The sequence below is a fragment of the Hevea brasiliensis genome, chromosome 17 (genome assembly GCF_030052815.1).
Source record: "Hevea brasiliensis isolate MT/VB/25A 57/8 chromosome 17, ASM3005281v1, whole genome shotgun sequence".
NCBI classification, from domain to species: Eukaryota; Viridiplantae; Streptophyta; class Magnoliopsida; order Malpighiales; family Euphorbiaceae; genus Hevea; species Hevea brasiliensis.
Window position 1 is genome coordinate 20963486 of NC_079509.1, and position 16111 is coordinate 20979596.

At 36.2% G+C, this 16111-nt stretch overlaps 1 protein-coding gene across 1 annotated transcript in view; it reads right to left on the reverse strand.

Annotated features, from left to right (window-relative positions):
* Positions 1-9387, reverse strand: part of LOC131175262 (uncharacterized) — a 39707-nt gene extending 30320 nt beyond the window's left edge. Inside the window, exons 1-2 of the mRNA XM_058138972.1 lie at positions 9207-9387; positions 8484-8762 (exon numbers count right to left, since the gene is read on the reverse strand). Coding sequence (XP_057994955.1) covers positions 8484-8762; positions 9207-9387 — 460 coding nt within the window. The remainder of the gene's footprint in view (positions 1-8483; positions 8763-9206) is intronic.
* Positions 9388-16111: the final 6724 nt, after the last annotated feature.

Sequence of the window (16111 nt, forward strand, 5' to 3'; positions counted from 1 at the left end):
GTTTAACTTGTGATAGAAGAATTTATATTAAAACAATAATTAAGAACAATGGTGACAACTTCCCTAAAAAAAGGTGATAACAGTGATATTTACTTAATTTTTTTATTTTAATTTGAATTTTCAAATAAAAAAAGTAATTATTTGAATTTTTTTAAAATAAATAAACTGTTAGAGTCCAAATCCAATTGAAATTAGAAAGTATAATTAATTTAGAAAGTATAATTAATTTATGAAATTTAGTAGAATTTAAATTATAAAGTTTCATAATTAGAATCCTAAAAAGACTAAATTTTAGTAGCCTGTATAGATGAATAGTTGGTTGGCCATTATATGGAATATATTGCAGAGAGCCAAAAAGTGAAGAGGTGTATTGAATTCCGTGAGTTTTGTTTGAGTGATTTTGAGGGTGAGAAAAATAATTAGTGGTTGTAATTATTTTTCCTTGATAGTGGATTTATTTAGTGGAATAGGCTTAGGCTGAATCACGTTAAATTTTGTGTTCTTTATTTTATGTGGGTATATTTTTTCACAACACGTGGTATCAGAGCTATGATTTAAAATGTCAAAGATGGCGAGCACAAAATTTGAGGTGGAGCCGTTCGATGAGAAAAATAATTTCAGTTTGTGGGAAATCACCGTAAAGAATGTCCTTGTACAAAAAAGATTAATTAAAGTATTGAACGAAAAGCAACCAGCGACCATGTGATGCCCCTTACCCATCTACTGTATAACCGAGCAAGAAGTACCACATTCGGTGCCAGAGAACCCTATCTTGTTTTATCATATCTATTGTAAACTTCTAATATTATTTAAAATAGGTACTTCATATGTGGAAATTTTTTTTTTAATAACTTATTTCTGTGGAGACTCGGACAAAGCCTCCTCTATTTTATTAGCATCTGGCGAGTTCCACTAAGTACCTGTTAACATATCTATATTCATTTCACACTTTTCCATATCATATTCTTTTTTATCATATCATTCACAACTATTTATGAGATCTCAAAATGAAATATCATCTATTGCATTCATATGGAAATTCATAGATAATAAATTACAAGTTTTCATTTCAATCTCAAAGTTTAAATTGCAAGTTCAAAATGAAATACATCATAAACTAGTAATTAAATCATCACTAGACATAATGAACCAAAATACTAGTCTATACATGGGTCCTACCAAAATATAAAAGACTAGTGAGGTGACTCTGGACAGTGGCAAATCTGGTCGGAGCTCTGTCAGGGCACTACTGGTACTGCTGCTGCGGCTGCTCGAACTAGTCTCCAATACCTAAGCATAACGCTTAGTGATGTATAATTTATAATAACAAATACTAAACAATTTAAATAATAATGACAAATTCATAATTTCTGTGTCTTTTACATTTTTACTGCACTTTGAAAACAATTTAAATTATCAGGATCTTTTCTATTTACTTATTATATATTCAATCTTAATTAATCATTATCAATGCCCAAGAAACCTATAACAGACTATAAGAGCTAGATACATAGGAGTATACGAGTTAGACAGCCATATGTCTACCCTGTATGCATCTGTCAGGCACGAGGCTAGCTAACGGGCATGAGACCCGCTGTCAGGCTTGTAAAGCCAAAAATAAAGTAGGCACAATGGCTAGTAAGTAGGCATATAACCTGTAGAATAATCATACCAGACATATATTGTCAGTTCATAATTTTCTCGGTAGGCAGTACTGTTATCTGTAGTCCATAATTGGTATACCAATTGATCCAAACTAAATAAATAAGTCTAGGTATACTATGGGCAATCACACCTTATTACATTTTTATTTGAATGTTCATATCACGTTATAGTGGGAAAATAGGTTCCACATACCTCTTTCAAGTAGCTTGGTGTTTAATAGTTTGTTAGGGAAAATAGGTCCACTGTTTTAGGGTCAGGTGGAGTTTGGTCAGGTTGCAGGTTTTGATGCAGTGATTTATTCTAACTGTTTGACCTAGTTCTCTTATTTTTCAGATTTTGGTCAAAATACCAATTTTGTAGGTCTATGTCTTGTGGACATTTTGCCATTGGTTTTATTACATTTAAGTTCTCGTAGACCAAGTTATGGCCATTTTGCCAAAACTAGTCAGGTGAGTTTATGTCCAGCAGTTTCTGGACAACCTAATTCTGGGCAGTTTTGTGACCCAATTTGGGCTAGCAATTTAGTTTGATTTTTAGCATTTCTAGGTTCATTGGTCCTCATGAAAATTGTAGCCCTATATCTAAGCTTTCCAATGGTATCAAATTCAGGTCATTTGGACCAATACAGAGAGAGTTATGTTTATTTGGTCATTTTCTGAGTTTCAGTGTTTGGTCATCTGGGTTTGAGCGGAGAATTAGTCATGATTTTGACAAAATTTGGGCATGGTGTCTACATGAAAAATGGGCTATTTTGAGTCTAATTTCAACTCCAATTGGTCTCATACCAATTGGAGTCACACATTTTTAGTTATGGTTCAATAAAGGGACTAGACTCATTAAATCCCAACCTGCAGAAAATCAAACACTCCCAATATCTCAATTCCTCCGACTCCCTTACTTCAATTGGCATACAAAGCACTTCTATAAATCACCAATCCATCTCAACAAGTCAAATTTCATCAATTGCACAAAATTTCCAATTTTCAATCAAAACCCTAACTTGAATTTTCATAACTCATAGTTAATGCATAAATTTCACAATTTAACTTAATTACACTCATCACACACCATTACTAACATAGTTAAGAACATTAAAAGCATCAATTACCCCTAATCCTATGGCTGCCGAAAATCAATGGGTTCTTTCTTTCAAATTTTCTTTTCAATTTCATGCAAATTTTCAATTGATTTAGCATGATATTCATGCTTAAAGAAGAGATTAAAAGTTTAAAGCACTAACCTTTGTGGTGACCCAACTTCAAGCTTCTTAAACTTCAACTTTTCTCCTCTTTATGGGTATCTATAGCTTCCTTAAATGTGAGGAGGATTTTTAATGAAGGGGACTATGGGTTTTGGTGTGTGGAGAAGAGGAGATTCAAGCTTGAAGCTTGAACAAAAATGGTGAGAGAGAGGACTAGGGTGGATGGCTAGAGAGAGGGAAGAGATGGAGAAGATGACTTGGGTTTGTGAGTTTTGTCTCTTATGCTATATATATATATATATATATATATATATATATATATATATATATATATATATATATATATATATATATATATATATATATATATATATATATATTTTTTATGTGTACTTAATTTGTTTTAAATTTTCATAAACATTTTTCTTTTCTTTTTCTTTCTTTTCTTTTCTTTTTCTTTTCTCTTCTTCTTCCTAATTAAATTCATAAATTTTAATTTGTGTTAATTATTTTTTTATTCTCTAAATTTTATTTTGACATTTAGGTCAAAATTCATCTCTGGGGTTAAAATGACCAAAATACCCTTCATAGTGCATATCGGGTTATTTTTATTATTTTTGTACCAATTAGTAAATTCTCTTAATTTTTAATTTATTTTCTCTTAATTTTTTTTCCTATATTTTCCTAACATTTATTCCATCGATTTATGCCTCCTCACTATAGTTTAAGAGTAGTTCCAGATAGGGGTGGCCACAGTCCTGTTTTGAATTGAAACCAAACCGAAACCGGTTCGATCAAAACCAGTTAAAATCGAAACCGGCTTCGAACCGGACCGAAACTGTCATTCTGAAGTTTAATTCAGGTTCATATTTTTTAAGAACTGTGAACCGGTGGTTCGAAACTGGATTGAACCGATGATTTCGAATCGGATTAAATCGGCGATTTAAATATAAAAAAAAATTCAATAAATATGTTACCTCACTTCTAATTCATTTATATATATCATTAATTATCTACACAATTATTCTCTACATTTTCTTCAATTCTTAATATTTTTTCAATTTTTCTCAAATTCTCTAAATAATTATTTTCTACACTCATTTTAATTTTCAATACTCTCTCAATTTTCCTACTTATTATTTTATATACTTACTGAAATTTTCAATACTATCTCAATTACTTTGTTATTATTTTAAATCCTCAATAAAATTTCCAATACCCTCTATTTTATTTTTTTTCTCTTTTATACTTTTTTAATTATCAATTATTATATAATTTTTTAAAAAAGGCAAGTAATGGAACTAGAAATTTTTATTCCTTTAAATCCTAAAGCGATACATAGGCAAAATTAAGTTCATACACTTTTTGCTAATTCTTTAAAAAAAATTAATTTCATCTCTAGTTTTTTAATCAGGTTCAAGTCTTTACTTATTAAATTTTTCTTAAAGATAAATTATTTTCTTTCTTTTTTTTCTTATTTTATTTTGATTGAAAGATTTATAAGAAAAATTAAAATATTTTTACAAATATAACTTAAATTTTGAATCAATAAAATTTTTCTCTAATTTTTTTTTTGTCTAAGCTACCCTTAAACCATCCCTAAACCCCTTTCAAACTGTCCTCCAAACTGTCTTGAACCGTTCTTTTTCGAACCGCCCTTCAAACTGTTTTAAACTGGGGCTCAAACCAGAACCGGCGATTCAGGAACCGTCTTCCAAACCGTCACCTAGCGGTTTGGTTCAAGTTCATGATTTCATTGAACCTAAACCGGCGGTTCAGGAACCATAACCGGCGATTCCTAAATTGTGGCCACCCCTAGTTCCAGACATTCTAACTGTCCGAACAGATATTAGTCATCGAATAATAAAATGAACGGATTACCTATGGTGAGGGCATTATAATTCTTCCCCTCTAATAGAAATTTCATCCTCGAAATTTACCTGATGTGAATAGCTGAGGGAACTGCTGCCTCATCGTCTCCTCGCTCTCCCATGTTGCTTTTTCTGTGTTGTGGTGTCTCCGCAGGACTTTTACTAATGGGATTCTCTTGTTTCTGAGTTCTTTCACTTCCCATGCTAAGATTCTGACTGATTCTTCTTCATATGTCAAATCAGGTTGTACAATTATCTCCTCTGCTGAAATGACATGTGAAGGATTCGATCTGTATCTCTTGAGCATCGACACATGGAACACGTTGTGAATCTTGTCCAGCTCAGGTGGTAAAGCTAGCCTGTAGGCTACTAGACCCACACGCTCAATGACATCGTATGAACCAATAAACCTAGGGCTTAACTTACCCTTTTCACCAAATCTCAGCACTTTCTTCTAAGGTGATACCTTGAGAAACACCTTATCGCCAACCTCATACTCTATATCCTTTCTTCTCAGGTCTGCATATGACTTCTATTTGTCTAAAGCGACTTTCAAATTGTCTCTGATGAGTTTCACTTTTTCCTCAGTCTGTCTCACCAATTCTGGGCCCACTACTTTTTCTTCACCCATTTCTGTCCAGCATAAGGGAGTCCTGCATCTCCTCCCATACAATGCTTCATATGGTAGCTATTGTTGTATGCAAACTTTACCAAAGGAAGATACTTCTCCCAACTTCCTTCAAAATCAATGATGCAACTCCTTAACATATCCTCCAATACCTATCATGTAATTCATGTCATTATTAGTAGTCTTTTGACATCTATAATAATTTATTAGGTTCTAAGGGTTACTTGAATTACCCGTTCTGACTGTCTATCCGTCTGTGCATGAAAAGTCATACTAAAGTGCAGTCAAGTGCCTAAGGACTCCTGTAGCCTCTTCCAAAACCTTAAAGTAAATCTCAGGTCTCGGTCAGATATGATTGATGTTGGCACTCCATGTAGCCATACTATATCCTCTATGTAAATATCTGCTAATCTCTCCAGTGAGTAGTCGGCTCTAATTGGTAGGAAGTGAATTGACTTGGTCAATCTATCCATAATCACCCATATAGTATCATGCTTCCTTTGTGTCAATGATAACCTAGTCACAAAATCTATGGTGATGTGGTCCCATTTCCATTCTGGTATGGATATAGGTTGTAACAACCCTGATGGAACCTGATGCTTAGCCTTAACTTGTTGGCACATCAAACATCTAGTCACAAAATCACCAATCTCTTTCTTCATTCCAGGCCACCAATAATGTGTTTTCAAGTCTTTGTACATCTTGGTACTTCCTGGGTGCATAGCATGAAAGCTACTATGCGCCTATTTTAAGATATTCCTCTTCAGTTCCTCATCTCCTGGTATACAAATTCTACCTTTATAATACAAGCACCCATCTCCTTTCAACTCATAGTTAGTTTCCTTCCCCTCTTGAATTCTACCCATAACAGTTAGCAACTTTTCATCCCTTTGCTGTGCTTCTTGTATTTATTGCAGCAAGTTTGGCTTTACAAGCAACTCAGCCAAAAGTACTCCATCCTATGCTAAAGATAACTGAGTATTCAGTACTTTCAAAGTCATCATGAACTTCCTGCTTAGGGCGTCAGCCACTACATTTGCCTTTCTAGGGTGATAGTCGATCACACAGTCATAATCTTTAAGGAATTCAATCCATCTCATCTGTCTCAGATTGAGTTCCTTCTGGGTTGGCAAATACTTCAGACTCTTGTGATCCGTATAGATGTAGCAATTCTCACCATAAAAGTAATGCCTCCATATCTTCAATGCAAATATTATTGCCGCCAATTCCAGATTATGAGTTGGGTAGTTCTTTTCATGTGGCCTTAGCTGTCTGGAAGCATAGGCAACTACTTTCCCTTCCTGCATCAGAACACACCCAAGCCCATTGTGAGAGGCATCACTGTAGATCACATAGTCTTTCTCTGACTGGGGTTGTGTCAACACTGGAGCTTCTATAAGCATAGCCTTCAGCTTCTCAAAGCTAGTTTGACATTTATCCTTCCAGCCAAACTTTGCATTCTTGTGCAGTAACTTAGTTAGTGGGGCTGCTATAAGGGAAAATCTCTTTACAAATCTCTTGTAGTATCCAACTAACCCCAAAAAGCTTCTGACCTTTATTACATTTCTGGGAGGCTTCCATTCAACTATTGCTTCAATCTTCCTTGGATCTACCCTGATCCCATCTGCTGATACAATGTGTCCAAGGAAGGATATCTCATCCAACCAGAAGTCACTCTTGGATAACTTGGCATACAACTGCTTTTCCCGCAGGTGCTCATCATGCTCTTCTCGATTCTTAGAATACACTAAGATATCATCTATAAAGACCACAACAAACCGATCCAAGTAAGGATGAAAGATACGATTCATTAGATCCATAAAAGCTGTTGGTGCATTTATTAGTCCAAATGGCATCACTAGAAACTCATAGTGTTCATACCAGGTCCTGAAAGAAGTTTTAGGAACATCTTTCTCCTTTACTCTCAACTGGTGATAGCTTAATCTAAGATCTATCTTGGAGAATACTCCAGCTCCCCTCAACTGATCAAACAGGTCATCTACCCTAGGTAAAGGGTATTTGTTTTTCACAGTCACCTTATTCAGCTGCCGGTAGTCTATACATAGCCGAAAGGTACCGCCCTTCTTCTTCATAAATAGCACTGGTGCTCCCCAGGGTGACACACTAGGGTGTATGAAACCCTTGTCTAGTAGTTCCTGTAACTGAACTTTCAACTCTCTCAGTTTAGTGGGTGCCATCCTATATGGAGCAATGGACATTGGTGTAGTACCCGGCATAACCTCTATAGCAAACTCCACTTCTCTATCAAGTGGCAAACCCGGCAACTCTTCCGGAAACACATCCGAAAAATCACATACAGTGGGGATCTCTTGCATGCTTGGGCTAGTCTTCCTAGTGTTAACCACATGTGCTAAGAAAGCCTCACAACCCTTTCTTATCAATCTCCTGGCTATTGTAGCTGATATGATGGTAGAAAGACAACCTGTTCTTTCACCTACAACTATAATCTCATACCCATTTGCTGTCTGTAGTGACATCCTCTTTAGCCGACAATCTACCATCGTGTGATGACGTGATAACTAGTCCATACCCAATATCACATCGAACTCATGGAATGGTAGCTTAATCAAGTCAGTTGGGAACTCATAACCCTGTATCCTCAGAAGACAACCCTTGTAGACCTTTTTCACCATGACACTATGGCCTAAAGGGTTTGTGACTTGTATGTCCTCTTCTAACTCCTCTATCTGTACCCCTCTATCAACCGGCGGTGTGATACACACATATGAATGTGTGGAACCCAGATCAATCAATGCACATACTAACAGATCATGTAGAGAAAATGTACCTCTAATGACATCAGCTAGCTCTGGCTCATCTCGAGCTCTCATAGCATAAGCACGAGGTGTTACTCTAGTCTCCTGCCTCTGAACTATCTCTGCAGTAGGCCTCTGTGATGTACCAGCTATATCAGGCCTCGTAGGTTTTCTACCCCTCTGTGCTGTTGGGGCAAACGTCTCCATTTGAGGTGGAACAGTGGGAGTACTAGTGTTCCTCTGTGGACAATCCTTCAAGAAGTGATCCGTAGACCCACATCTAAAACATCCACCCATCAATAATCTGCACTCTCCTCTGTAGGGTCTACCACAATGTACACAAGCAAGTGGTGGGGCTGATCCCTGTGTAGCTGCACCAGGTGAATTACCCACTGATACACCAGACTGTCCTCCTCCTCTCCTTGGAGCAAACTGAGACTTCTGCTTCTTACCCCGACCCTGAATCTGACCCTGAGACTCCTTGGGCCTCTTACTATCCGTGTCTGCTGAACCGGACAGACCAGATCCAGAATCCCTCTTGCATTGCCTATCCTTTCTAGACTGCTCTTCATTTCTGACTCTCTCCACATCAAGGGCTGATGCTACTAAGAGAGAAAAATCTATGAAGTGGTGAGATGTCACTATCAGTCTGATGTTGTCATTTAGTTCGTCTTCAAACCTTCTGCACTTATCAGTTTTTATAGGCATCAACTCCAATGCATATCCACTAAGTCTCATGAATTCTCGCTCATATTCGGAGACTGTAAGATGCCTCTATTTCAGCGGCAGGAATTCTCTCCTTTTGGCCTCCAAGTATACGTGACTAATGTATTTCTTATTGAATTCAGCCAGAAAAAACTCCCATGAGATCTGTTCAGGCTCCCATGTGATCTGTGCAGGCTGTACCACTCTCGATACTGTCACCCACCATCTATAAGCATCCTCCTATAGCAGTGATAGAGCACACTCCAACTGCTACTCTGGGGTGCAATGCAATTGCTGCAATACCCTCTCTGTCCTCTCCAGCCAATACTCTGCTGCGGCTGGATCATCATCCCTCTTACCCCTGAAGTCAACTGTCACATACTTCTGTAGTCTATCTAGTGGGGATCTATGTATAGGTTGTGACTGTGGGGGTGGAGGTGGCTGTACAGGTGGTGGTGGTGGCTGTGGCCTTGGAGGTGGGGGTGGGGGTGGCTGTGGTTGAGGAATGGCTCCGGTGACCTGACGGAGCAGCTGTGTCATCTGTTCATAGAAGGCCTACTGTGCCCTACTCATAACACCTCGAGATGATTCCGCTCTACTACTACTTCACCCCCGACTAGTAGCAGGTGCGGGTGCGTGACTCTCTACCTCTTCCTCTATCGGTCCTGGAGGTCCGTGCTCTGAAGGATCAGATGCTATCAATCCTATAAAATAGACAAAGAACATATCTGTACTAGTGTCACCTCGACTCTATTTAAAGGCCTATGCATATGATGCACTCTATTTATTTCTAACTATCTAGGTTTAGGACCGCCTAAAACTCAGCTCTGATACCACTAAATGTGACGCCCCTTACCCGTCTACTGTATAGCCAAGCAAGAAGTGCCACATTCAGTGCCGGAGCACCCTATCATGTTTTATCATATCTATTATAAACTTCTAATATCATTTAAAACAAGTATTCCATATATGAAAATTTTTTTTTTTATAACTTATTTCTATGGAGACCCGGACAGAGCCTTCTCTGTTTTATTAGCATCTGGCAGGTTCCACTAAGCACCTGTTAACATATCTATATTCATTTCACACATTTCCATATCATATTATCTTTTATCATATCATTCATAACTATTTATGAGATCTCAAAATAAAGTGTCATCTATTGTATTCATATGGAAATTCATAGATAATAAATTACAAGTTTTCATTTCAATCTCAAAGTTTAAATTACAAGTCCAAAATGAAATACATCATAAACTAGTAATTACATCATGACTAGACATAATAAACCAAAATATTAGTCTATACATAGGCCCTACAAAATACAAAAGACTGGTAAGGTGATTCTTGACGGTGGCAGATCTGGTCAGAGCTCTGTCAGGGCACTACTGGTGCTACTGCTGCGGCTGCTCAGACTGGTCTCCAATACCTACGCGATGGAAAACCAACGTGCTAAACATAACACTTAGTGGTGCATAATTTATAATAACAAATACTAAACAATTTAAATAATAATGGCAAATTCATAATTTCTGTGTCTTTTATATTTTTACTGCACTTTGGGAACAATTTAAATTATCGGGATCTTTTCTATTTACTTATTGTCTATTTAATCTTAATTAATTATTATCAATGCCCAAGAAACCTATAACAGACTATAAGAGCTGGATACATGGGAGTATACAGGTTAGACAGCCATATGTCTACCCTGTATACATCCGTCAGGCAAGAGGCCAGCTGTCAGGCATGAGACCCGCTGTTAGCCTTGTAAAGCCAGAAATAAAGTAGGCATAATGGCCAATAAGTAGGCATATAGCCTGTAGAACAATCATACCAGACATATATTATCAATTCATGATTTTCTCGATAGGCAGTACTGCTGTCTGTAGTCCCTAATTAATATACTAATCGATCCAAACTAAATAAATAAGTATAGGTATACTATAGGCAATCACACATTGTTACATTTTTATTTGAATGTTCATATCACTTTATAGTGGGAAAATAGGTCCCACATACCTCTTTCAAGTAGCTTGGTGTTTAATAGCTTTTTAGGGTTAAATGCCCTACCATAAGATAATTTATCTCATGGACCTTTCTTTAGTTTCAATTTTTGTATCTCAGTTTTACCTATCCAATGGATCAGGTTGCAGCCACTATTTGGCCACACTTCCTTCATGGAAGTTGTTACCCTATGTCTTATCTTTATTTTACTTTTTGAATCATGTCAATTTGATTTTTAGAACTCAAGTTATGGTCAGATAATCATAACTGACTCATTTCCAGATTCTGGTTCCTTAACTACGCAACTTTTGGACTTAAAGTTTACCTAATTAATGGAACAGGTTGTAGTCACTTTTAGGTATGGTGATCTTCATAAAAATTGTTGCCCTATGTCTTATGATCATTAAGAAATTAGTATCACAATTTTTCAAGTTTTGTGGAATTATTTATGGCCAATTAACTCACCTGGGCTCATGTACCCTGTGCCAATAGGGGCTCAGTTCAGGATAGTGATTGCAGGTCACTTTTTGAGGTTCTTACAGGCATAATTTGAGGAAGGTTTCTAAACTAAAGTTGTAGCCCTATCTCTCAGGTTTCTGGATAGGTATGGCTCATCTCAATTGGATTTTTCTACTGGGAGTTATGACTAAAATACTTTTCTAGGGTCAAGTGGAGTTTGGTCAGGTTGCAGGTTTTGATGCAGTGACTTATTCTAACTGTTTGACCTAGTTCTCTAGTTTTTTGGGTTTTGGTCAAAATACCAATTTTGTAGGTCTATGTCTTGTGGACATTTTTCCACTGGTTTCATTACATTTGAGTTCTTGTAGACCAAGTTATGGCCATTTTGCCAAAACTAGTAGGGTGAGTTAATGTCCAGCAGTTTCTGGACAACCTAATTCTGGGCAGTTTTGTGACCAAATTTGGGCCAGCAATTTAGTTTGGTTTTTGGCAATTCTGGGTTTAGTGGTCCTCATGAAAATTGTAGCCCTATATCTAAGCTTTTCAATGGTATAAAATTCAGGTCATTTGGACTAGTATAGAGAGAGTTATGACCAAATGAACATGTACTGTTCATTTGGTCATTTTCTGGATTTCAGTATTTGGTCATCCGAGTTTGAGTAGAGAATTGGTCATGATTTTGACAAAATTTGTGCATTATTTCTACAAAAAAAATGGGCTATTTTGAGTCTAATTTCACCTCCAATTGGCTTCATACCAATTAGAGTCACACATTTTTAGTTATGGTTCAATAAAGGGACTGGACTCATTAAGTCCCACCCTACAGAAAATCAAACACTCCCAATATCTCAATTCCTCCAACTCCCTTACTTCAATTGGCATACAAAGCACTTCTATAAATCACCAATCCATCTCAATAAGTCAAATTTCATCAATTGCATAAAATTTCCAATTTTCAATCAAAACCCTAACTTGAATTTTCATAACTCATAGTCAATGCATAAATTTCACAATTTAACTTAATTACACTCATCACACACCATTACTAACATAGTTAAGACCATTAAAAGCATCAATTACCCCTAATCCTATGGCTGCCAAAAATCAATGGATTCTTTCCTTCAAATTTTCTTTTCAATTTCATACAAATTTTAACTTGATTTAGCATGATATTCATGCTTAAAGAAGAGATTAAATGTTTAAAGCACTAACCTTTGTGGTGACCCAACTTCAAGCTTCTTAAACCAAGTCATCTTCTCCATCTCTTCCCTCTCTCTTGCCTTCCACCCTGTAACACCCCAAAGTTCGGTAGTGCGTTCTGCTGCTCCGGTGACTAGTGTTGTCCGGACAGCTAGGATGCCAAGAACCGTACTTCGATATGAGTGAGGAGACATAAAATAATGAAATACAAGAAAAGAAAGTACAAGAAAAACAAAGGAAAAATGATAGCAAAGAAATGTGATCAAGTTAAACGAGCCGGGAAACCTCACGATGGGTGACCGCACTGGGAAGTCACGGCGTGGACCGTTGACTAGCCCTGGACTGCGGGGAACCCTGGAAAACATTTTTAGGACATAAATGGACCCTTATTGAAGTATAAATCTCATTAGAAATATCAAAGAAAAATTAAATAAATAGTACAAAGAAAAGTGAGAAATCGAAAAACAGACAAAACCCGGTAATACCGAAAAATCGGGAACGTAACCCGAACAGGGGCATTATGGTCATTTGACATCCCGAATTGTCTTTTGACCTAAATGTCCATTAAAAATAAATAATATTACACTTAGAAAATAAAATGAAAAATTAGTTTAGTGGTACCTAAAGTAAATAGCTAAAATCATGGGTTAAATGTGGAATAAGTGGGAGTTAAGTTTATAAAATGATTAAATTTGTGAGTGGACCACTAATGCATAAATTAAATACATAATAGGGCAGCTGTAACTCCACTAAACCAGCAGAAATAGTCATCTTCTCCAAAACAACCAAAGTTGCCGAATTGAGAGGAAATGAAAAACACCATGGCCATTTTTCATGCAAGCTCTCTTAACCTCCCATTTTCAACTCCAATCCTTTAAGTTCCTTCACAAAAAATGGTCTACACATCACAAGGAAGATATTGATACCAATTTTGAGAAGTTTGGTGAAGGTTTAGCAAGTTACAATTAAAGGTAAGTTTGCATTTTTGAGAATTTTCTTGTTAAACTTTATGTTTATGTTATGGGTGTTAGTTTTGTGAAGGAAATTTTGAAGTTTAAATAGTTATTGAGATAGCCATTTTTGGACAGCCATGGGGTCACACATTTGATGATTTATTATGCATATAATTGATGAGAAATAATGTTGATCATGGTAAATTAATATCCTAATGAATTGTTTCACATATACATGGTGATTTTGGCACTTGGATGAGAATTGATGGATTGTAGGGCAATGTGGTGTTGAAGGACAATTTCGGCAGCCTTGGGGACACTTGAATAAATGTGTATATTCATGGGAGTGTTGGCAGAATTGTGGCATTAAGGAATGAAGGATATGTGTATGAAATTATTGTGTAAAGTGTATGTGAGAATTAGTGGTGTTTAGGTGTGTATGTAATGGTATTGAGATATTGTAAATGTGAATTATATTTGGTGTGTTGAGGGTAATGGTAATCTGCCCAAAATAATGTCAATGTAAAGTAGATTATACTGTGGTTAATGTACCAAAACAGATTGGTAGGGAAGTAAACAAATTGCAAAGTAAATGGGTGTAGTTGATGTGTGTTAAGCAAAGTAATCAAGGGCAGTGTACATTTTAGCCTATAACCTTAAATGTGTAACCTCAATTGGTATGAGACCAATTTGAGGTGAAACTAGGCACAAAATGTGCCAACTTTCATTGAGAAACCATACCAAAATTCTGCTTGCAAGGTGACCTAAGAAAATGACCAATTCGGATTAGGTACACTTGAGACCTAAAAACTGACCATTTGGGCAGCAGTGAGTATTTAGGCCATAACTCACTCAAAACAGGTCCAATTGACCTGAAATTTTAACCATGGATAGTTAAGACCCATACCTACAAGTCTTGTGAAGACACCAAAACCCAAAAATGACCAGAAGCAAGTCAAAAAGCTTGCACAAGTTCGGATCCAAAAACTGGCCGAACCAGAGTTGACCAAATTGACCAAAAATTGACCTAAAATGGTACCATTTGACCAGCAATAGTATAATGACCATAACTTGGTCTACTTAACTCGGATTGACCTGAAATTTTGTCCCGCGTGCAATAAGACCTAGATCTACAAGTTTGTAGTTTCGACCGAGACCCGAAAACCGAGGGAACTAGATCGTCCGGTTAGGTCAAACCAGTATCCCGGAATCCAGCAATTTGCACTAAAATGCACTAAACAAGGAAATGACTTTGTTAAAACGTACCAAACATAAAACCAGTTCGAATGTGACATATTAACGACACTAATACCTATTTTACCTAAAAAGCAATGAGGTTGGTATATTAGGTGATTAAGTGAATAATTGAGTTCGATGCATTATTTACCAAACACCATCGATAGAGCAGTTTAATTTAGCATCAAACACTTCAAATTGTGTTTCTCAGTTAACAAGGACTCAGCAAAAGGGAAGGAAACACTGAGTCCAGATCAGGGAGACAGTCATCAGAGGTTTGTGCACAACTAGTTTTTAACTGATTTTACTTTGAATATTTCATATGATTAAATGACATATTTTTCTTATGTATTATGTTTAACAAGCATTGGATTTAATTCAATGATTATTGAAAATTGTTATAGTATGTATGAATTCAGCTTTGTGAAATGGTATTTCCACAAGTATTAAGCATTGTTATGGATTGAACAAATTATGTTTTGGAAAATTGTGATAGAACATGTTTTGAATTGTGTTGAGCATAAAAATTATTGGATATTGGAATTGACTTTGAATCGAATTATATTGTGATTTATGCTCACTAAAAGGATTGTGATATTGTTTTATATCTCACTATAGATGCTTGACTAGGTTATTACCCGTCTCTCTCATTTGTTGAGAAGACAATGGAGTGAGTTGTGTTTTGATTACCATGGTACGTGCACAGGCTTAGATTTTCCTCTGATTTGAGGTTAGATCTAAGTTTATTTTATCGTTATGGCCCTTGCGGAAGATTCATTATTGTGATGGTACTGTGCACGATGATTCGACCTCCCCGACCATAGGGAGTTAGAATCAGATTCGACCTCCCCGACCATAGGGAGTTAGAATCACATCGAATATGGCCCTTTCGGATTAGTCTTGCATAGTTAGTGAGATAAAGATTGATTTTTGAGATACATAATGACTTTTGAGATACAATATGATTTTTGAGATACATAATGACTTTTGAGATACAATATGATTTTTGAGATACATAATGACTTTTGAGATACAATATGATATTTGAGATACATAATGATTTTTGAGATACAGAATGGCTTTTGAATGGTAAGGAATGGTGATTTTAATTATGGTTTATGTATAATTGATTTTGTTGGAATTACTTAAATGGATAGTCAAGATATGATAAATTGAATTTTGTGCTCCAAGTCATTTATACAAATGATTTACATTATTGGCAATGAATATTTTGAGTTGTGAAATTTGATCAGTATTCAGATTCTCAAATTATTTACTGTAAAATTTGTCAATGTATATTGTACTATGTTTTAAATTATAGTTGTGCACCACTGAGTTCACCACTCAGCGATAGCTTTGTATCTTTGTCATGAGTAAGAAGAGCATAGAGCAGTAAGTAAATTTCCTTGAAG